At 45.9% G+C, this 22,829-nt stretch overlaps 1 protein-coding gene across 1 annotated transcript; it reads right to left on the reverse strand.

Annotated features, from left to right (window-relative positions):
- Positions 1 to 249: 249 nt before the first annotated feature.
- Positions 250 to 21,946, reverse strand: LOC8029415 (WD repeat-containing protein 48). Its single transcript, XM_029968350.3, has 19 exons — positions 21,866 to 21,946; positions 19,350 to 19,490; positions 19,196 to 19,271; positions 17,708 to 17,790; positions 17,504 to 17,633; positions 16,867 to 17,057; positions 15,883 to 15,987; positions 14,769 to 14,888; positions 13,616 to 13,681; positions 13,378 to 13,465; positions 11,668 to 11,765; positions 10,818 to 10,925; positions 9,966 to 10,065; positions 8,603 to 8,683; positions 8,030 to 8,117; positions 7,471 to 7,585; positions 3,929 to 4,005; positions 3,007 to 3,220; positions 250 to 2,125 (listed from the first exon to the last, which is right to left on the reverse strand). Exons 1-19 carry the CDS (start codon positions 21,917 to 21,919, stop codon positions 2,033 to 2,035), a joined length of 2,028 nt encoding a protein of 675 aa, XP_029824210.1. The 5' UTR covers positions 21,920 to 21,946; the 3' UTR covers positions 250 to 2,032.
- Positions 21,947 to 22,829: the final 883 nt, after the last annotated feature.

Genomic DNA, 22,829 nt, shown 5'->3' on the forward strand with positions numbered 1-22,829 from the left:
TCAATCTCACGGTTTCCCCAGGAATTGAAATTGGGCTCTAAATTGGGCGGAAGGGGGAGGGGTCTAAATTTTTAGGGGGGGTGGGGAGCACTAATAATAGAGGAGTCGTTGCAAATTAATTAAGGGGGTGCCTTCAGAAAAACAAGAGGGGTTACACCCCCCCCCCCCCCCCCCTCCTTCCGCCCCCTGGGGGGTGTCTAGGGAAATCACTGTCACCACCAACCCAAGTAAAGAAAGGAGGAAAACAACTAAAAAACTAAACATCTGCCTTTATTTTATTTTTTTTCTTTGCAAGCAAGGACGCTGGAATGAAGTTTTCCGTCAACCCAAGCCCATCCCTGCATCTGGATGACTAGTATCAGCTGTGACCGCCATTAGTAAGACAAAGTCTCCACGTCCAGTAACTAAATCTCCCGTCTGCCGACGCTACCTTGTTAACGTCACACACCTTCTAACCCTCAACTCCTTTGGCACATAGAAAAAAAAAAAAGAGGGTGCATCTTTTTTGTTTTTGTACGAGTATGCCTACATATTCTCTCGTTTTCTTTACCAGTGCAAAACACACAAAAACATGTTGAAGACGCTGAGTAACTGTTGGTTGTCTTTAGCATTAGAGACAAATAAAAACAAACAAAGAAAACGGACCCTGTGATTACCCAAGCCACTACCGAAAATAAAACGCCCAAGAGAAAAAGAAAACAAAAAAGAGGCAAGTATTTCAAGCATCTCCTTCTGTCGCTTTGTAGGAGCCACATGCAATGCAAATGCCTTGAGGCTGGTTACATGATCTCATGCATTTTGCGAGCTTGTGGCTCTTTAACAGTATGTCTTTTTGCCCTTGACATGACCTGTGTGCATGTCCCTGCAACAAAACAAAAAGAGAAAAAATGGCAGTTGCATCACAATAATTTTGCGCGTCTAAGCTGAGTCAAACAAACGCAAAACCGGTACGCTCGTTAGCAAAATGCCCGAAGGCAGGCGTGGCGGCACGAATGCATATTGACGGCGAGAAAACAGTAGCCTGTTAAAATGCCCGGAATCTGTAAAGTTGAGATTAAGTTATTCAGCTTGCACAGCATCATCTGTTTGCTTTGTATGTTGCATCCTGGCACAAACTCAAAACTTAAGCCTAAAAAAAAAAAAAAAAAAAGATTCCTTTCGAACCCCCCCAAAAAAAATACACTGAAACCATACTTTACACAAAGCTTGCCCTGTCGGCTGTTACAAGGCTGTTCACAAGCCCAACAGGCACATGGACTTGGAGAATTGGAACTGGTAGCATCCGCCCTACTGTACCTCTAAATCCCAGCCAAACATGCTGCAAGAAAGCAAGATTCAAGCAGCCATTCTTTGTAAAATCCGAAAGGGAGCCCGGACAAAACCAAAGAGTTTTGTGTCCTGCCGGCAACTCTCGGCAGCCTGCATGCATCATGCTCGAAACACGTCCAAAAACCACAACCCAGGTCGGCCACTAGTACAAGCGGGAAAACAGAACTCGGGTTTGTGCACCTTCTGTAGCTGCTCTACGCCCTCCTGCAAACCCTACCAACGATTTTCTTTTGTTCTCTCCTAGCAGACACATCGTCTGCTACAGACACGTCGTCTGCTGCGGACGCATTGTCTGCTAAGGGTGCATCGTCTGCTGTGGATGCATCGTCTGCAGTGGATGCATCATCTGCTAAGGACGCATCATCTGCTACGGATGCATCATCTGCTTAGGATGCATCATCTGCTAAGGATGCATCGCCTGCAGACCACACCTAAAACGAGGAATGAAAAGAAGCTGCATCTCGTTTTACGGATACACGACTCTCTTCTAGTGGCGGCGATGGCGGCGGCAGCGGTGTGTGACTTGGAGGCTTCTGTTGCATGGTTGATGATGGGTTGCTCGCGACAAGTGTCTCGCCAGCACGGTGGTTGGTGGGCGCACCGAGCCCGGGAACGACGGGAATCGGCGCGCGTATCACAGAAAGATGGTTCCGACGGCACGGTGGCAGCTCTTGCGGAGTAGGCTCCAGGCCAGCGGCCGGCGTCACTTGACTGGCCGGTAGTGCAGAACCAGGTCACCGCCGCTCTTCCACACGAAGTGCCGTACTGTCCGCAGGTCCATCGTCGACTCTAGAACCTGCGTCGTGCCGTATGTGACGGGGACGAGTCAGCAAGAGTCCAAAGGGCATTTCGAAACCTGCCTCTTTACTTTGGCACAACTCTAAAATGCTAAGATGACCTTCACACCTTCATACAATGTTGGATGGCTAATACTAGTTTGTACCCTTCATAACGGGTGGTAGCTTGCGCCGCCTAGCCTAGAAATTGAGAACCAAAATTATGATTTCTTTTCTTCGCCAATTTGCTTACCCTCTGCAATTGTGTAACTATCACCATGCGGCGTGGGATATCATCAGGATGGCCTTTGGGGATTGGACAAAAAAACTAAAAACATCATCCCTTGTCTCTTCCCCCCGGTGAAGGAGTCGCCGATTCTCCTCTGGTCAAACCTATGTTAGTATGCTGAGAACACCAAAGGTTGACGGTAACACTCGTATAACCTCCAACTACTCGTGTGGATTGCACGAGCAGTTGTATTACGCTTGAATGTAATAAAGTGACAGAGACAGCAAAAGCCTTCCCCCAGAGAAAGTCACGACGACCTGTAATCAACGGCCTCGACAATCCCCTCCATATATTATTCTAATGTCGACAAAACCCTCGATGCAGCAGCCCTTTTTAGCAAAGACGTAGCGACCTTCAAATAAGCTCTTCGGTGCAGTCTGATGATGTCCCGAGAGCTCTTGACCGCTGCGCGATTTCCGAACTACCTCATGTCTGAAGTGTGTCTCGGTGACCTTTACAAAACCTTTATAATTGCTTCTCTGGCCAATGCAACTTGTCCCTAAACCTGCCTTTGAAAGCACTGAAAAGCGACTCCACGCCCCAGGCACACCGTGACGCCACCCAACCAACCCTCGGGCCTCCAACACAACCTTCATTTGACCTTGAACCGACCTGGTCCTGGCAGAGCAGCTCCACCTTCTCCTCGGCAATGGACGTCCTCTCGTCCTCTGCCCCGGGGTTGGGCTCTCCCTTCTCTTGTCCTCCCGTGCTTCCTTGCTGACCAGCCGTCTGCGAACTTGCGTCCGAACCGGCTCCCATGATCTTCTCGTAGACGTGCTCAATGACCTTGCGCACCTGCAGCATGTCGCTCGCCGAGAGACGGTCCCTGAAGACAGAACGTAAAGGTTACCTTGCCTGAACTTCTGGCACCAACAGAAAGGGAACACGAAATGAGTGAGGAACAGACACATACAGCTCTGTTGTCAAGAAGCAACAATGAAAACGCTGTTTATCGAAAGAGCGGTTAACGTCGTCCTATGCCAGTTTTGCCGACATAAACCATGTTGACAGCTAGACCATGCTTCACATGCGAAAAACTCTTTACGAGCAAGTTCCTTAATTCATAACAGCAAAAACTTGAAGAAAAATCAGAGTGACACAAACTGAAGCATTTATTTCCATCTAATTATACGGGCCCTTGAGAAAAGCACCGCACAACAGTGGATGCTCTTAACCACACAGAAGCGTGGCACATCCGTCTGCTTGCCGTTTGTCAAACTTTTGAATCAGATTAGATAAATATGGATGGCTGCTTCAACATAAAGCAGCCTTGCAAACAGCTAATTCTAAAAATAAATTAGTAAAAAATAAAATACACCAATTCTTCTAAAAATATTTCTCTGTGATCAGTCAGAATTTATGAAAACTTTACACCTCTGATTAACGACGAAATATTTTCCTTGTTTTTCTTCTCTCTTTCTAGCTTATCTTCAAAACCAGTTATATACCACTGCTATGTATTGTTTGCTTGGAAGGTGCAAGAGCCAGCTCAGCGCCACAGCAAGCTCGAGCGTACCACACAACCAGCACTCACCTCCGCAAAGGCTTGACCCCTGAAGATGAGTGAGGCAGAAGGTAGAATGGAATCTTGTTGAACCGTGGCATGTTTTTCTGCAAAGACAGTACTGCATACTCAAAAACCTACAAACATAATCACAGTGATGTGATTGGCCTAAGGCGTTTTGGAGCACCTTTCGGAGCAGCCAAAACAGCATTTTGGAGCAGCAAAGGTGGCCATTGGAGCAGCCCAAAACAGTGTTTTGGAGCAGTAAATGTGGCTTTTGGAGCAGCCAAAACAGTGTTTCGGAGCAGCAAAAACAGGCTTTTGGAGCAGATATTCTTAGAAAAATGAAAATATTTGTTTTAAGTGCTGGACAGATGAAGGGCCCTTTGCTTGCTGCAATGAACAAATTATGGTCAAGTTGGACCACCTGGGAGTCTTACAACATGTTAACTGAAATGCCAATGACACGAGACATTTTGCAATGCTTCAGTGAAATTATACATATATATGTACCCACTATAAATAAATAAGAGCCAAACTGCACATATTAAATTTATTTAAAAATGAGCATCTGAGTAGTAAATGCCTAAGCATAAAGTTGACTAGTTATATAATATAATAAACTGAAGCAGTCTCCAACTGATGAAACACGTAACTACTACAGTGCAATGCAAAACTGTACACAAGAAAAATGTGCAACACGACTAGCGGGTGCTTTTCCTTTTGCTCTTCAAAACTTACTGAAAGGCTGCTGCAAGCCTCGCTTTGCCTTCGGCTAGTAATGAATGTCCACTTTCAACGCCTCCAAAGAAACATTGAGGCATGCCACAAGTCTACAGTGCTGTAGGCGTTGCCGAGCAATTCCGAAAAACCTCCTGCCACCGCTTTACTGGTTTCCGACGTGCCAGATTTTCGTCAAAAGCAAGCGAACGTAAAACAATGGATCGCAAGCGTCCCGGCTGGTGGCTCTGTCGTGCAATCATGTTCACATGCACGTGGGGGAAACTTCGGCAGCTTGCAGTTGCTCGCGCTTCGTCGTGCGAGCGGAGACGACTGTCCGATCGACACCGAACAACGCCACCCCGCTCCGTACTAGTTCCCGAAATTGTATGCAAATTGTAAAGGTCCAGCGGCGTGTGTTTGCTAGGCCGGCATGCGAGAAGCTAGACACACAGAACAAAAGAACCTGAGCACATCTACGCAAGACATTGCGAGTTGGGGTGAAAAAGTTCTTGGGGCGCTTTGTGCAACGACTGAACTCGAGACAAACAAGCCCGCTGTGCGGGTTCAGCGTGCAGACATTTTTTCCTTCTTTGTTTAGCTCGCTTCTCTTCACCAACTTTCTTTCACGGCAGACTTTTCACGTACCGGGGTCCCTCTCAAAAGATAGCCCACCAAGAGAAACGTAGGTAATCAATACTTCGACACAGCAGTCTTTGAGTTAAAGAGAGATTTCTGTAGTAGCGTATGACTTAAACAAGAACAGGACTGTTCATGACCTTGCGGCGGTCCTTAGTTTCAGTTTAGAAAGCGCCATATCTGCAGCGACGTAGGGACGGCAACACCCAACGTCATTGAACCATGGTGACTGGTAGGCGGGGACCAAATCTAGTTTTCTCATGGCCGTTGCTTTCAGGAGCTAGTGCTTCAGCTCGCAAAGTAAGTCCCGCCACGCAAAACGCGGTTTCGTGTCACGACATGACGGCATGGCTGGAACCCGCCACGCTAGAGCCAAAGCGTCCGGACATGCTTGCACCTATCGTTACAATTATTTTTAGAATGACGTGAGACGAGATCTACAAGACGATGAGAGCGCGAAACGAGACACGGCGGGAAAACCTTTCAAGACTGGATGGACAAGCGATGCAGGGTACTTTGTGTCAGGCGAACGCTTGCGCCACCTAGCTCCCGCATGCTCCATTACGGTACTCAGTTTAGTTTCGGTTTTAAAAGGCGACCGAAATTAGTCCTTTGGCACAGGCTTGGCGCAGATTACCCATATTTCGGCAAAATGTAGCAGGATGTTGTAGCAGGGTTAGCCCCTTGGCGCAGTTTGGCGCAAACGGCGCAGCAATCACATCACTGTAATCAATAACACTGTTACCTTCATTATTTTCTCCTACATTATCTTCCAAACATAAAAAGACCATAAGTCGGCATTTTACGTCACCCTCACCCTCACAGCCACACTCACCTAAGCCCCTCACTCTTCTCACCCTCACAGCTACACTCACTTTCAGCCCCTCACTCAACCTCATCCTCACAGTTACACTCACCTTCAGCCCTTCACTCACCCTCACTGAACCTCACGGCCCTCAAGCACTCATGGCCCTCAAACACTCACGGCCCTCACACACTCATGGACCCCACGCCCTTCACCACCCTCATGGCCCTCACGCACTCATACTCCTCACGCCCCTCACCACACTCATGCCCCTCACGCCCCTCACTCAGTCACGGCCCTCACGCCACTCACCGCCCCTCACTCACTTATGGCCCTCACGCCCCTCACGCACTCACCACCCTCACGCACTCATAGCCCTCACGCCCCTCACCGCCCTCATACCCTTCACGCACCTCACGCACTCATGGCCCTCGCACCACTCGGGCCCGCTTCAGATGGGGCAATTTCGCCCAGAAACTTGACGTCGCAACACCAGCAATACGGGCCGCCCGCGTTCACACGCAGCAACCCATTGCTACAATTTGCCACCATCATCATTAAATTTTATTTTTCGTGCACTATTGAGACACACAACTACATGCCATAAACATGTTTTTATGCATTTAAATCTCGTTGAGAATACTAATGAATCTTTCTGAAACAGTTTATTTTCAAAAACGATCAATTTTAAACCAGAACCAAGTCTTTTGTTGTCATCATCACCGGCACGAGGCATCACGTGAAAATATTGCGTCCCTGATTGGATGCAGCCGCTTCAAACGTCTTCGAGGAGGAGGAAAACTTTATTCAAAAGCTCAGGTCCGAGCCGTCTTAATCGTTCGCACTGGAGGAGGAATCGTCTTCTACAACTTGGGTTAGGGTTCTTCGTTGCGAAGGGTCTAGGATCTCCCGCACATGAAGAAATTCGAATTGCTCCGACTTGCTCGCTTGTTTCGAGCCCGACCCGATCTCAGCAATTCGTGCCGATCTAGGGAGCAATCTGCCAGCAACACCAAAATTGCTGAGAAAGTTGCTCCATCTGAAGAAGGCCTCACACACTCACCGCCCTCATGGCCCTCTTACCCCTCAGGCACTCACCGCCCGCCCTCATGGCCCTCATACCCCTCAAACACTCATGGCCCTCGCACGCTCATGGCCCTCACACCCTCACGGCCCTCAACTTTCTTTGAAACGCGAGAGGCACAACGACTTTACAATGACCTGGTCACACTCTGGCAGTGTCGTGTATCACCACAAACATTTGTATTCGTTGTCGGTCAACGAAACCGATGGCCACTCTCTCTCCAAGGTGTTTTTGTCATGTTTGTGGGAGAAGTTGGCAAACTTGTTGGCCTAGTCAGTTAAAGTCTTTCGAAGGTGCGAGATTACGAGACAAATGGACACTTACGGAAATGACGACGTCTGTGACCCAAGTGGGAACAGTTTCATTGAGAAGCAGTTCTTCGTTTTCCCGACCGGCGTCCCCAACCAGTAGCCTGAGCAGAGTTCGGCCGCCAACTTCACTGCAAAATAATGAAGGCGCTCAATCAAAGCATCGCTTCGGGTAATTGCCATAGCCTGCTGTGTGCTTAAAACCCTAGGTTAGCAGCTGTCTTGCACTGGCCAAACTGCTGCTACACTTATATGGCTTTGAGAAAGGATGCCATTGCAAGGCAGATGGCCTGTGGTTGAAAATATTCGTGCAAAAAATCTGATCTTACGTGTCAACCTTCGTACAAAAGCTGGTAGTTTGATAGACGACTTACGACAGCCTAACAAATGTCATTCCTTTCCCGCAAAAATGTTCTGGTCTGCCACGGCTTACATATCTATGTTAATATCTTTCAAAATCAACTAAAAACGGAGTGTGCTATTCAGTGTTCACTCAAGTATCAATGATGGTATTGAAACTCCATGAAGATAGATTTTAGTATGAGAATGCAGACTATGAAGAGATGGAGGCTCACCTAAAAGTGACAGGTGTGTGGTCTGGAACGCTAAAATACATGTTGCCGGGTTTCTGTCGATCCCCATTCATGGCTAGTGTCCCAGTCCCTAAAACAAAGGACATGGAACGTAAATAATTAAATCAGAAAGAACCGACATGACTGGTGCTCAGTTTCAGTGCTCGCTAAAAACTGAATTCGTACAATGTTGCAAAGAACACGCTTACCCCAAAATCAACAGTGTACAGTAAACAGGCACGAGCTACCAGAATGAAAAGCCAACCCATTTCCTATTTCATTATCAAGGAGATGGACACAGGGAGATTATTTGCATCCCCGCATTTTACGGCGCAATGCCGATAAAAACCCTCTATCTGGGCTTTCGTTAACATGATGGCTCGGTCCTAATAGCCTGGCTCCCAAAGCATGGCAATGCTCGAAGCAGCCCATGCAAGATTTCATCCACTCCGTTCGACGCGCCAATGTGGTAGCTCACATGTCCGGCGTCTGTACGTGCACATTTCTTAAAAAGACAGTTGCACAGAAATGGAAACAAAGCTTCATAGTCTGAGGAACCACAAAAAAAAACCTTACCATTTTCGCCTTCTTCATCGTTGGTGTAAGTTGGTGGCCAATTTTCGAGCAATGCTTGAAGCAACAGGCCTCCCAGGTTGACTGGAAAACAAATGCCCACATCTCTATACACTTTTTCTGCAGAAAAAAAGTCTACACAACCATTTATTTATACAGATTATCAGTCTATTAAAGAGGTACTTCAACGGAGTTTGAAATATACCCGTCGCGTTCAGAAATAGGCTGAATATGATCCACAATATTCGTAAATGACAATCACACGTTTGTATTTTGAGCCTGATGGCTCTATTTTTTGTTATAAACGGCCCACTTTAGCAAGCGCTCGGAGAGCAGCTAGTGGACAGCACGTGACATTCGGCGCAATCGTGACATAGATTGTCTCAGGACGAGCACAGCTGTGGTGAGGCTGATGTCGACAGGATGCCCTAGCCGTTCCAGCCACCACAACTAACCCCTAAGCTGCTTTTGTATGAATTCTGAGTGACGGGTTAATCTTCTATAATCTTGTAGAGGGACACTAGCAACGTCTGGGACACATAAAAGAGAGACTTGAAGAAAGGGGAGTTCCTCCTTCCCCTCTTCTTTCGTGGTAGCCGAAGGCGAGACGGTTACCATCACTACCTGTCAAGGTTCCTAGATGGGCATTACAGACAAGGCTTTAGCAATATCCACCAGGTGCCCTTTGCTAATCATTTAATTCATTTTAAAATTTCTTTTTGTGTCTTTTTCAGACATAAAATTGGTGTGTCCGATGTGATACTGCTGTCTTGAACAGGCATAGACCAAGAAATAAGCATTGAAATTTCGTTGTAGTATCCCTTTAAAACCTTGCACAGACAAAGACTTTCTCACATTAAAAATATTTTATGCTGCTTTTACCCGGTGCAGAAACGATGAGATAATTGTTAGAGCAGAAGAGGAGCATCACTGGACAATATTTCCAACCTCTTTACACTACTCCAAGCTGAAAGCACAAGGCCATGAAACACAAATTTTGGAAGTCTTTCAAATAACTTCATAATTGAATTACATAGCGTACAAATTGAAGGTTTAAGCTCCACAGTGAAGACGAGCAAGGTCTGTTTGCATTGCCTGCAAAAAAAACTAACACTAACCCCTCCAAATGACGCCAAAAGATACATGTGGAAAGGCAGTGCAAGGGGGGTTATGTCACTCAAATCAGAGCTCCACGGATTAGTGACCACTCAATTTTAGTCACTACTCTTTTCAATATTTATTTATTCCCCTCTTCCACAATGCTTCTGTCTGCTGATTCTTCTTTGCTGTCATTTTCACAATGTGGACAAACACAATTGATTGATCTGTTTTCTCACGTCGCCGTTTCCCGAACGCGCCGACTTACTCTTGGGGTCGGGGCCTCCGTCGGAAGGACCGAGTCCGGACTCTTTTGCGGAGACCCAGGCAGCAAAGCAGTCCGGATCATCCAAGTGAACACAGAGCATCTGCATTTGATGCGTTCCCCCATTCGCCATTGAAGACTCGACACAAATATTTGGCAGAACTAAATGTCGGCGATGCGTCCTCAAGCTTTTTCAAAGAGAAACCAAAAAGACTGCCGAGAGCCTTCCCTGGCTTTTGTGTTCATGAACATATTGCGTATCCGGCACACTGGCAGCCGCCGTGAAAAGGTGTGTCCGTGTGTCTAGACGTTTGGCATGAAACAGAGTTTCAGAAATTTTTCCCCAACAGTCGGAATTATCTGTACCCGCTCAAAATTCCACCTCACCGTCGGAACCGGAAGTTGGGCTCTGTATTTCCCGAAAAAATAGGGGAAACGGGATCTCCACGCGAGCTCTTATTACACAAAATGAATGATGATGCCAATGCTTTGTCCATATGTTTCCCTAAATTCTTATTTCTCAATATCAACATTGCCTAGTCCAGCACACTTGTTCATTCAACGCTGCCAGATTATTTTGTGTCTTTTCATAGCTAACATAAAATTGAATGTACTTCCAAAAATTTTGTCACCTTATACTATGCACAGTGAGTTTTTTTGAATGAATAGGCTGTCAGAAGACTAACATTCCGATATGTACATGTCGACATGATAGAATCATCTCCCAGTGTTGTTATGATATGTGCACCAGCTTGGAAATGCCCACCAGCATGCAACTGCCAATATCACAAAAAAAAAATTTTTTTTGGAAGTTGTGATTCTTGACATGAACTAGTAAGTAAAAAGGCTGCTCACCCCTGTTTTGAGGTCGACGGAAAACCAGTTCGGAACATAGACCATCTTGAATCTCTTTTTGGCTTCGGCTTCAAAGTCGACTGCTCCAAGGTCTTCCACTTTACACGCCTGAAGAAGAAACACAAACTTCCAACAGCTGACTTCCACCAACGTGCACATTGTAAAGGATACAGAAGATAGTTCAGAAGTTGTACTAATTGACAATAAAATTACTTTATAAAAATATTTATACCGTATATTTAAAGGGGCACTGACACCCCCTAAAAATTTTTTTCATCTTTTGCCAGGCGATTTTATATGGTGTCAGAAGATTACACAATTAATATTTTGCTACAGCATCACATACATTTTTAATAAAGTAAAAAAATGCAACTGTTTGAAACTGAAACTGGAGAGGAGAAAAAGAAAAATATAGAGGAGGAGAGAGTTGCTGAAAGTCACGTGGCTCTGCAACTGTTTTTTTGTTCGATCAACAAATGGGTATCATATTCTTTTTTTTTTTCGATTTTTAATATTGAGGGTGTGGCTTCGATGACCCACGACTTTGATGATATTTGGTGGTTGTGCCTAAACCATAGGGAGTGGCACGTGGCCACGGAGAGGAGAGTGAGCGCGACTCAAACCGTCCATTTCTCGGTCGGCAGTTTTCGGGCGGAAAAAAAACGAATTTCGAGCTGCAAATTGAGTTCTGGGTAGTTGGGCTCTCATACGTCATGTACAAATAAAAACCTTGCTGAGTGTAAATACCCTGTCAGCGTTTCTTTAAAGCCGTATATCTTTTTCTCTTAAAATGTCGCTGAGAACTAACTCTCTTTGAGCAACCATAGCATACTACAAAGAAAAAACTCACATTGAGAACGTCCCAAACAGCCACACTGCATGCGGTGTCTTTGGTGAGAACATGACGCTTGTCATTGAGTACCGTGTAGTGCCGTATGCTCGGATTTCCTGTGAAAAAATTACGCACGTCACGACATATGTAACTCAAATGATGCCTTTGTGCACCTAATCGAAACTGTTAAGGATTAGAAGACTAACGGCCGATTCGCACATTTGTGTTTGTGTGCCCACTTTGAACAAGAGAACACAGAGGCACACTAGCAGCATTTATCGGGTAGTGCTGGAACACTTTTGAAATGTCTATAACTAGAATGAAGGCTTTGGACTGTTTGCAAGACAAAATCTAAGCACTTCTTATGAAAAATGGTTGCCTGTAACTAGGATTCTGTTTTCAGATAAATCCAATAAAATCCAGAAAATATTAGCCAGTAAAGTTTTGGTCAATTCGGTCAATCCAAAAAAAACCTCAAAACTTCAATGCCACAAAGGCAAAAAAAAGAAAAAAGAAATGGAAGCGATGTTTATTTTTAAAGCTCTATGATGCATGAAATGCAGTGTTTAAGTAATGATTTTAATTTGTTTAGAAGACTACTACTACAGTGCAATCCACTTATAACAATAATGAGAAAACCCAAAAATTCAATCGTTTATCGTATCTGGACTAAAAACTCTAAAGACTGATCATTATAAGTAATATACTGTTATAAGTGGACTGCACTGTATATACAGTCTCGAATAGTACAGGTCATGTCACATCATGTCAAGTGACACCAATAGCAAGAAAACTAGACTGGTGTATAGTTCACGTGACGTCAATTTCCCCTCCAAATTTAGCGGGGAAACTGAATTCGTCTGTATGCCCCGTGACTAGGGTTGTAAAGTACCGAGGTACAAGTAAGTGGAAATCGTTATCTAGGTACTTTTGTTGTACCTGAGGTGAAACCTAGGTACTTTCATTTTTCGGTATCTGTGTCTGTATCTTAGGTACATTTTCCAATAACTTGTAACTAAGTGAAGTTACTATGTTGCAGGTACTGTTCTCTTCACTTCGTCAAAATGGTAGTAACTATAAATCTTGAAGTATTAGCATGCTACCATGTGCCGTGATTAAAGTTGAATTGGGTACGACCTGGGAGGCACTGACTTAATCGAAACACGTTTTAGCGAACGAAGTCTCACAAAAGATGTTTCATTGAGCAACACTTTAGCGAATGGCGGTGTTCATTTGAGCGAACAGTGGATTAGCGATGCCATTCTAGCGACACCAATTTATTGAATCGCTTCGGAACTTTGTTTAGGGAAAATAGCGACCTGCTTCCTTCATCTCAAACCGAAATCGACTTCATTGCATGTTTTAAGGTCCTCTGACAGCCATGCAAGGCAGAAGGTAACTTGAATGATGTGCACAGTTTCTGTTGGCTGCATCTTACCCTGGTGGCTCTTTTCTGCCATAAATACAATATAAAATATAATTGAAAATAAATTATAATTACAATCATAAAGCAATGTAACATCGCGTATATAACACAGTTTCCACGCAATAAATCGGACTCAAATTTTGCAGTTATCAAAGCATAGTAAGCGGCCACAATGCGCTCGGTCACGGTTGGACGCAAAAGTGTGAACTAGCCTTAATGACGACGGTCACAAACTTAAACATGCAGAGAAACGGCGCACAGCGCAAGATGGTCGAAATCACGCAACCGTAAAAAATACAAACCTTTGATGCATGACTGTGGCTTCTGGCTGAGCGGCACCAGCGTCTCGACGTCGTAGTCGTCCAACTGGGAACACCTGTTATTCACGGGCTGAAAACGAATCGGTGAGGAAACTGTCAATGACAACGATGCCGGTGATTGAGAGTTTCAAAAGGCACCGATCATAGTTGTGCACCTAGAGTGGGTTCGAGTACATTTTGAGCTATGAAACGATTTCAGCAAAGCCTCGGAAACTCTCACCCAGCTTTTGATTGAAGAATCTGTGGTGGCGACCCAGAGTGAAGATGTGTCGTGGCAAAGCATCATCTGCAAAAAACATTGGTGCTCATTCGAGACCTCTGACCCATTTCGTTGGCCCGGACATTACGACGAGGCAAAGCTCGCTACCGCATAACAACAGCTTTCAGTTTTTTCTATTGGCGAGGAAGTGCCCATAAATGCTAAATATGAGTTCGATGGGTCGATGGCAAAAAGGTTGACACCAAAATGTTGGATGAATTGTTTGCACTATTATTACATTGTACTAGATATCCTGCATATCAGAATTAAATAGTTCATGTGGATTAGATACCAGTTGTGCCTAGTTCATTTTGTCAAGAATGTTGTCACGAATGCAGCGTGCTTACATAGCCGAGTTGGCAGCGCATTTGGCTGACACGCAAGTGGCTTGGGTTTGATTCCCGGCACTGCGTGTCGTTTTATCTTTTTTTTATGAAATTAGAAGATTCGAGAAGGCTGGAGAACCATCTAGCCTATTCATGTTCAGAATGTATAGTTTGAGAAGGATCGAGGCAGAATATTCTAGGCCCCCAGGGGAGGCTTAAAAGAAGCTGCAATGCACCGTACAAGTCAGCCTCGCTCCAGCGCTCAACCGTGCTGCTCCGCCGACCTTAAACGCCTGCAACGCTACCTCTTTGTATTTTTGTTTTCGGCACAAGTTTGCCAAACTAAATGTTTAGCTTTTGTTCAGTTGTTGCCTCATCATCTGTCCTTTGTGACAATATCAACATTAAAGTCCATATACAAAATGCAATTCAGAAGTACACTATATTATATAAGCATGGAGTTGTACAATAGTTATCAAGCTGCATTGGAATGTTTCCAGTTTTTGTTACCACACTCAATTTTACTAAATTAGGGCCACTATGAGATGCACAATGTGGCTCCAACTATACAATTCAAAATACACATATATTTAGGTGCAGAAATGTGATAAAGTTATGAACAGCACCAAATGCAGTATGTGCTAATGTGCTACTCCTATTACATTCAAGCTGAGCAAAATGTCAGTCATATACAGTCAAGCCTCATCAAATCGAGAAAATTAAGTGATGCATGGCTACTATTTGCATGCTTTAATCACTTTCCCAGTCACTAAAAGTGAATTAATCACCTTCAGGACCGGGGCCGTCTCCTCACAGACCAAGGCACGGTTGTCAGGATTCCTCAGGTCCGTCATGAACACTTTGCGGTCCCGTCCACCCGAGAAAACCGTTGTGAAGTTCTCATTCACCTGAAAATGAGAAACACGCATCAGGGGAGCAACTGGTTTTCACTTGTGTGTTTTTGCACATAAATTAGCCAACTTTTCTTTGCACTTGAGGGACTGGAAGCAAGATAGCAAACTAAAGAAAGAGAGCTCTCGCATTTAAGTTTAAAAAAAAGCAGCATGCCCCCACCCCTCCACCCACCCAATCTGTGTTGTAAGATAAACAAAATTTAGCCTGTTTGCACCATCAGATGTGCTTAATACTTTGCATACTAGAACTGCATCTCTATCAAGTTTTTTTCAGATCATAATCTATAAAATTCTTAGCAACGCAACAAATGTCACACTGATTCGCAACTACCATGATGGTGGTAACCTAGTATGGCAGTGAATGAAGCTTCATGTAACTTCACTTATAAAACGCACACAAAAAACAAAACGAAACAAAGACCCAGTGCATAGGGTGTGTTTAACACCGTCAAATAGGAGCAACAATCTATGCTCTGAAGTGCATGTAGTTGCATGACACACAGATCGACGAACAAGCCGACAGAAGGCCAATGAAATCGCTGCGCGCATCACTAGGGTAGCCTTCTTAATAACCCGACGTCTATGAAATAAAGGAAAGAATAGTACCACAAACGTTAGCCTTACAAGTTTCGTTCCTGAACATTGTTTCCCAGAAGAAAACTTGGCCTAAAACTTCCCGGGACGACCTCTTTTCTTGTGGAGCCTTCTCGCGATCGAAGGACCATTCACAACAGTTATTCGTGGTACGAGAAAGGCAGGGTCGTCCTTCGGTCCTCCCACCCCCAGCACAAGCCTCACAACTAGGATAATGCGTCCACTTCTTGTGAGCCTCTAGCGCCGCATGCGCAGCCAGAGCATGGCGGGGGGAAACGAGAGCGTGCTGGGGGCCGAGCGTTTGAAAGAGACGTCCTGCCATTCTAATCCTGTCAGTGAGTATAGTACCATATGAGTTGACAGTTGCTTCAATGTCCCGGATCAGGCGACTCACCTGAAGTGCCCAGACACCTTCGTCGTGCACTCTGATGGTGGCCACACAGCGCTGCTGTCCCAACGACCAGAGCCGTATCGTGCCGTCCGAGCTCCCTGACAAGCACTGTCGGAGGAAAGGACATGTTCCCATCTCGGTGATTCTGATTTCACAAGCGTAGTCGCGTAACACGTGCCGGAGTACGGTGCACGCACTCACGTAATGCGCACTCCCTCGTCGTTTCAGATCGTAGTTTAAAAAGATGTTAAGTGCCAGGCACGTAGCCAGGATTTTGTTTCAGAGGGGAGGGGGGGGGAAGGGGGGGGGGGTGCCCAATACAAAATGCCGTATCAGGGGGAGGGGGGAGAGGAGGTCCCAGCAAAATGGAAGTTTTCGGGGGGGGGGGGGGGGCGGGCCCCATGGGCACCCCCCTGGCTACGTGCCTGTCAAGTGCACTATGTGGTGCTCGTAGCCTATCAAACAAATTATATACGACCGTAGTACGCTGCAGAAATATCTCCTAGTAACGGCGATTTTTTTTAGCGGATTCTAACTTTACTTGCATGAATTTTAAAGTTCGAAGCAACACCGCCGCGATCCGCTAACTAAAACGTAACCGTGCTTTGCCCACTGCAGCTTACCAAAGTGGATGCAAAAGAAACCCTACCGATCCTAAAGTAAACTAAGTTTGATGCTGGACCCCTTGTGGCACTGCCAGATTGCAAAACATTGTTAATCCATGCACTCCACAGTTCAAGTTTTAGCAGAATTCGAAGTACACGAGTGACAATGCCGCAGCATCACCATTTGTCGTAATGCCTAAGAAGTGTAACGCAATAAGAACGGACAGCCAACTAGCCAACAGGAATCCTCACAAATCATGCTACTGGTTTGTCGCGCAACGATTACAAAATATCTGCCATTATTTCACGGTGGCCATACCCGTACCTTTGTCCATCACGCATCAACTACGGAACACCTGCCGTTGTCGCACAGCCGCCTTACCTGCGTTCCCTCTCGGTTGAGCACGAGTGCCTTGACGTTGTCAGTGTGCCCCTTGAGCTTGGGCATCTTCTGGCAGGTACGAGGGTCCCATACCCGGATGACTTTCTCCGTCGAGCCGGAGATGATGACCGTACCAGGGGGGTTCATGGCCAGACTGTAGATGCTGTCCTTGTTGTCCGTCAGCGAGGATGCTGCGAGGGCACCAGGTTCACCTGAAGTCAGCAGCAGCTCTCCCGAACACTACGCTCCGAGGATATGCATAGATTTAACGATCCGTCCTCGATGCACCCTTGGCTAGCGATTCTGAATAAATATTCTCTGCTTTGGCTCAGGAGTGTAGTGATGTAGCAAAAAGACGAGCAAACTGCTCAGACATAACGGATCGGTGAACCAGAATAAAGAGTAATATCGCTCATCTGAGGGATGCCATAAAATACTAGACTGCCTTCAGCCACTGTGACTTGGCTGACTCAGCTGGTGACACGGTCCCCCAAGTTGACCACATAAAAAAACACAGTGGAATATGGTGGCCCAGAACGCAGGCAGTCAACTTGTACTAGAGCCGACTCCGTTTGGCTCTAGTACGAGCCGAGTTTCTAGCCTAGTAATTGGCTAGAGCTGGCTAGAGCACACTCACTCGTGACGGTGTTGTTGGACGCAGTGAGAGCGGTGAGGGTGTTGACGTCCCATAGGAAGATAACTCTGTCCAGGCCGGCTGATGCCACTCTTTCGCGGTCTTTGGCATATGCCAAGGCCTTCACGTAGTCCTGGAAACAGAGGGGAACAACGACGGTCACAAATCGACATTGACAAGAAAATTACTTAGGAACATAAAGAGCACCTTGTGCGTCCGGAGAGTGGACATGCAGAATCCCTTGTAGGCATTCCACACCTTGACAGTGGTGTCGCTCGACGCTGATATGACTGCATCGAGTCAAAAAGGAATTAACGCTCGTTAGCAGGTTCTAAATGTTGATGTACGGAGAGGCAAATATGAGGTGAAATGAAAGAGGGCCTAAACTAAAACTAAAGACACCTTTCAGCCAAAAGTAAAACTTGTTCAGTTACAAAAAACAAAAAAAAAAAACAAAAAAAACAAAAAAACTAAATATTGGCACCTAACCATATTCGGTTAAGCGCCAGCAACGGAAGTGGACAGTCCGACTGCCAGCTGAACGCTAATGCACCGCTCGTCTCCTCACTAATTGGACACCGGCGCCAACCGAACCTTTTCCTCGAGTGCCTTCGTGTTACTCTAGGCGGGGGTGAAACATCATGTGTTCAGAAACACAGCAGCACTCTCCTTTGTGAAACAAGTGCGCTCTGGGCTTTCCCAGAGAAAAGTGCAGAAAAGAGTGACAGAAAAGCAAAAAAATAAAGAAAGGCAGACTCCTTTGCCGCAACAGGTCGAATTAGTTCCAGGCGTTTGGTTTTCTTTTGCCGCGAGCTGGTGCCAGGGCTGTGCTTGGTACTGCCGCGTTCCAATTATTCTGTTTTCAGCACAATCTGCCCACTGCATCTCACGCTCCAAGAGGCTCCGAGAAAGTCACATTTACGCAGCAACCGCGGAAGATGGCACCCACAAGTAAGATATCCGTAGAGCGCTCACGCGCTTACCTTGCACGACGCAGGGCCACTTTGCACCATCCAGTCTCCACATGCATGGTTTCTCCACACTAACACATCACATTCCGTGCTACCACTGTCTTTGCCACGCTAGTACGGCAAAGGGGTGACCTTTTCTCTTTTCTTTAAAGTTAGTTTCGTAGGCGTTGTTCCAAAGTCACAAACAAACACTGAAGACTTAGGACATAAGGGAGTAGCGCAACACACAGGCGCTGACACAGAAAACTTCCCGAATATTAAAATAGTGCTAAACAAAACTATTACAGCCCCATCTAGTTTTTGGACGATTCATGACTGATATGGTAAACACTTTACGAGAAGGCTTTAGTTCGTCAGATGAGGACTTATCCAAGGGAAGTAAACAGGAGACGTCGAGGCCAACCCATAATTAGTGCGGCGGGTGACCAAAAAGGGCGATCTGGAGCGGTAGTAGACACCGAACGACGGAACGTGAGCAAATGCACCATGGTACGTCTGAAAGTAGCAAAAACTCCGCACCAGATTGTGCGACCATCCAACCAGGCTCGACCGTACGGTCTACATTACATGGCAAATGAAGCATGCAGAACTCGTCGCTCTTGTTAGCCCACCCTTCAAGCCAAGAATCTCTTGGTCTAGGGTCGGAGACAAGGATTCGAGACTTCCACATACTCACGAACCCGTCCCTAAAAAGTAGTTGCAGACAAGGACGGAGGAGACTTACGGTTTTTTCCGCCGCAACAGAGGACAATGTCATTGACCCAGTCGGTGTGGTGTTCCATCGACTGCACGTACGGATCCTATAAGAGGAAGGGCGCTCGTCAGAGGGGGTTCGTAACACCGTTTTTTGAGACGAAAGGGACGGGGCCTATCGTTACCTCGGCGTTGCGCGCATTCCAGATGCGGATGATGGAGTCTCGTCCCGCGGAGTAAAGACGGTTGAGGTACGGATCGAACTGAAGCGAGTTGACGCCAGACCGGTGATGTTTCTCCACTTCCTCTCGGATGACGTAGGACACCTGGCAGAGCCGAGGATGTATCTCAAGGTCGGCGCGCAGAACTGGGGACTTGGGCCAGCTGGGCTACACCCTGTTCCACCTCACGATGTACTTCAGCGGATGCTAAGAACCGTTCCAGTCAATCCGGCGCTGCAAACGTATCGCGAGACCACGCTCGCCATGCGTCGCTGCATGCCTCCCAAAGGTCACATGACACCCGCGTGGCATTGGACTGGCTTTGTCGGCTCGAAGCGTCTGCCGCGGTCTATCGTAAGTTGAAAAGGATTGTAGACACTAATGCACTTTTTGAAGACGTAATAGTATAACTGCTATTTAAACTGCTACATACTCTGTGGTATTGGCGAGGAGATCGAACTATAGAGGGTGCTACGTCCAGCTTGTCTTCCCCAGAGTTATGTGTTTACCGACACGAGGCACGTCCAGTGGATTCTTTACTTAGACTTTCTCGACTAAGCGTGGGGCAAAAGATGCATGCGACTCGTGGCCAATTTTTTGCCCTGTCCTTGTCCGGCTTCACTGATTGAACACGAGCCCCAGCCGAACGCTGATGCAACATTCAGTCACGTGGGTTGAGCGCTGCATCAAAACGCAAACAAATAATCTATGTTTTTGTTTTCCCCATCGGTGCAGTTCTCAATTTTGCTACTAGGGGCGAGACGGTTGGATCTCCTTCTCAATAGCAGTGTGTTGTCATTTAGCTATACTGTAAAATAGCGGCTTTAATTAATACAGATTGATAATGAGCGAAATTGGGCATCTCCAGTTTTGTTAGACAACTATAGATGAGAATTTTGCTTATGCATGGTGTCGGCTGAACAGAGGAGAGGCAATCAGAGAAGTGGAGGCGCTCGTATATCTAAGGGATGAATTTATAAAAAGATGAATTGACTGTTTTGAAAGTCATTTAAGAAAGCCAACGAAAGGAGGCTCATGTTCATATTGGCAATATTGCTCCATGCTCTGCTCAGTAAATAACTTCTTTAGGATCGATGGACAACTTCAGCAAGTTTAAAAAGGGACTCTCATAATTCAGAACAAAACAAATTGCGACACTGTACACGGAGTTCGTCCTTAGCAGTGACTAATCTCCATGTTCCTCGATAAAACAAGGAGGCGTGTAACTTTCACATTTGTGATGTCAGTTCCGGAAAACTTCCGAAATAGTAGCGCCGCTCGTTTGAGTTCCTCGTTTCCAATGATATGAGTGCTATTTCCATGCCTCTTAGTCTGCCTTCAGAGTAGTGAATGAACCAATCGCATAATACACAGGGTACACAGGAAACGTTAAGCTGCCCGAGCATGAACTAGGAATCTTGTAATGTAGTCTTATTTTATGTGTGCGTGTATGGACTTAGTACTTATAATCAACATTGTTTGTTTTTCAGCAGCGCTTACAATGAGCTTGTGTTCGTAGGCTTCTCGAATGAGGTGAACATGTTCATCTCAACATCCGATATCCAATTTATAAGCTTGCATGTTACTAATGCTCTAACCGTCGCGGGTATTCAGAAAGGTGTGTCAACGATAACACTGCCAGATGAGGAAAACGCACTAAGTTTCTTCTTATACGCTGAATATGAGTGTTAAAAACTACAAATCTCCATCACTCAGTGCTGCTTACTCTAGCAAATCAACCAATTATTACACGCAAAAAAATAAAAATAACAACACCGTCCAATTCGTGTTTTTTTACGTATGAGCAACCTCAACCGAAGTGATTGTTCAACGTAGACCCTGTGCCTTCATAATCGTGCGGCGATCTCTTGGCTCTTGCTGCCTGTAGGGGAGCGATTAGTTTTATGTTTACTTTTATATCGCGCCGATGCTGCCGGAGACAGAAAACGTTTATCTTCGAGGTAATCCAAACAAACGCACCGGAGACTGCCCGCAATCTTAATCCGCCGGGTACGCGAATGAGAGCCAGCTACAGGCGCGTGATTTGCGCCGAGCACCGGAACGACATGAACAATCGTGTGCTGCGAGAGTTGATTGAAGCATTTTGCAGCGCACGATTCTCGAACGCTCTGTAAATCAAAACGGCACCGATGCGTGTTTAGAACGGCGAAGAGCTGCTGCTCGCATTCGTACCTCGAGGTGCACAAACGCGGTGTTCCCGGTCAAACTACATTTACGCTAAAAGGATGGAAAGATTACAGCGTCTAGACGTTAGGATCGGCCCTAAATATAACGATCAGAGGTTGGGAATTGTTTGCGGCAATTAGGAACGACGAGCCGATGGATAGACATGCGGCGCCAAGCGCTCGTTGGGGCGATAACGCCGATCGGCACCGGTGAGAAGAGTATCGTTCGACGTAGATACGCGTGATATCGCATGATTACTCAAAATAAAAAAGTAGAAAAAGGTGTGAACGTACTTGAACTTTTTTCCGAGTTCCATGACCGCTCGTTTGCTTGTGGTGGGCAGCCATGTTTGTTTACCACAAGACTCCTGATTCGCACGGTTAGTTTCGTATCAGTCTGTCCTCTAACTGTTTTAACGTGAATACGATTATCGTTAACTTTAATTTTTATAAAAGTGAGTTAAACTATAAATTAGTCGCAAAAATGTTTTCAATATTTGTGTTTTTTGTTATATTGAAAATGACTTGATGGGAAATAAAGGGAAAAAAGCGCGCCTATTTTAAACTTGGCAATCAACTGTAAAGGGGCGATGCAACAATTTTTGTACTTTGCGCTAATACCGCTTAGAACGGATCGCTGACGTTAATGACCTATGAAACACGCGTTCGTTTTTCACGCCACGAATAGAAGTCCCAGAAAAAAATTAAAGAAAAACGAGCAGCGTTCACCCCCTCAACTCGCAGCCAGAACAAGCGGCCACGTGATCTGGAGCCGATTATAATTGGGTACTTAGTACTTACAATCAACATCGTTTGTTTTTCAACAGCACTTGCAATACGCGTGTGTTCATAGCCTTCTCGAATGAGAAGCCTATTAGCGGCGAGATGTTTTGGTGGCGCCCTCCTATGGTTCCCCCTTGTGACGTCATTACCTTACAAACAACAATTTCGATGGTGTTTGTAAATAGCATGGTGGAAGCTTGAAATCATTGAGCTCTTAAAGCAACACTGCCAACACCGTCAAAATTAAAGTTCTTTCATTCCTCTTATTTACGTCGATGATAAATCCCCTTTCCTACGTCATAGTCAGCGTTCGGCCAATCGTGGAAGGCCGACCACAGCGACGCTTTCGGTCGCGCACGGGGCTAATAAATTGGCGGCATATGTACATATGCCGCCAATGTTGATCATAGCCACGCGCTGGGGTTGGCAAAGCACAGGACACGCGCTGAGTTCCAGACATTGTTATGGCTCGGCT

Source organism: Ixodes scapularis, unplaced genomic scaffold (assembly GCF_016920785.2).
Source record: "Ixodes scapularis isolate PalLabHiFi unplaced genomic scaffold, ASM1692078v2 PGA_scaffold7__128_contigs__length_106722199, whole genome shotgun sequence".
NCBI lineage: Eukaryota > Metazoa > Arthropoda > Arachnida > Ixodida > Ixodidae > Ixodes > Ixodes scapularis.

Coding starts and splice junctions, on each gene's coding strand:
- LOC8029415 (XM_029968350.3), bottom strand. CDS start 21,919: ATGGCTGCCCACCACAAGCAAACGAGCGGTCATGGAACTCGGAAAAAA. Junction 15,988..16,866: donor TCAACCGAGAGGGAACGCAG/GTAAGGCGGCTG, acceptor TTCCTCCGACAG/TGCTTGTCAGGGAGCTCGGA. Junction 8,118..8,602: donor CGATGAAGAAGGCGAAAATG/GTAAGGTTTTTT, acceptor CCTTTGTTTTAG/GGACTGGGACACTAGCCATG.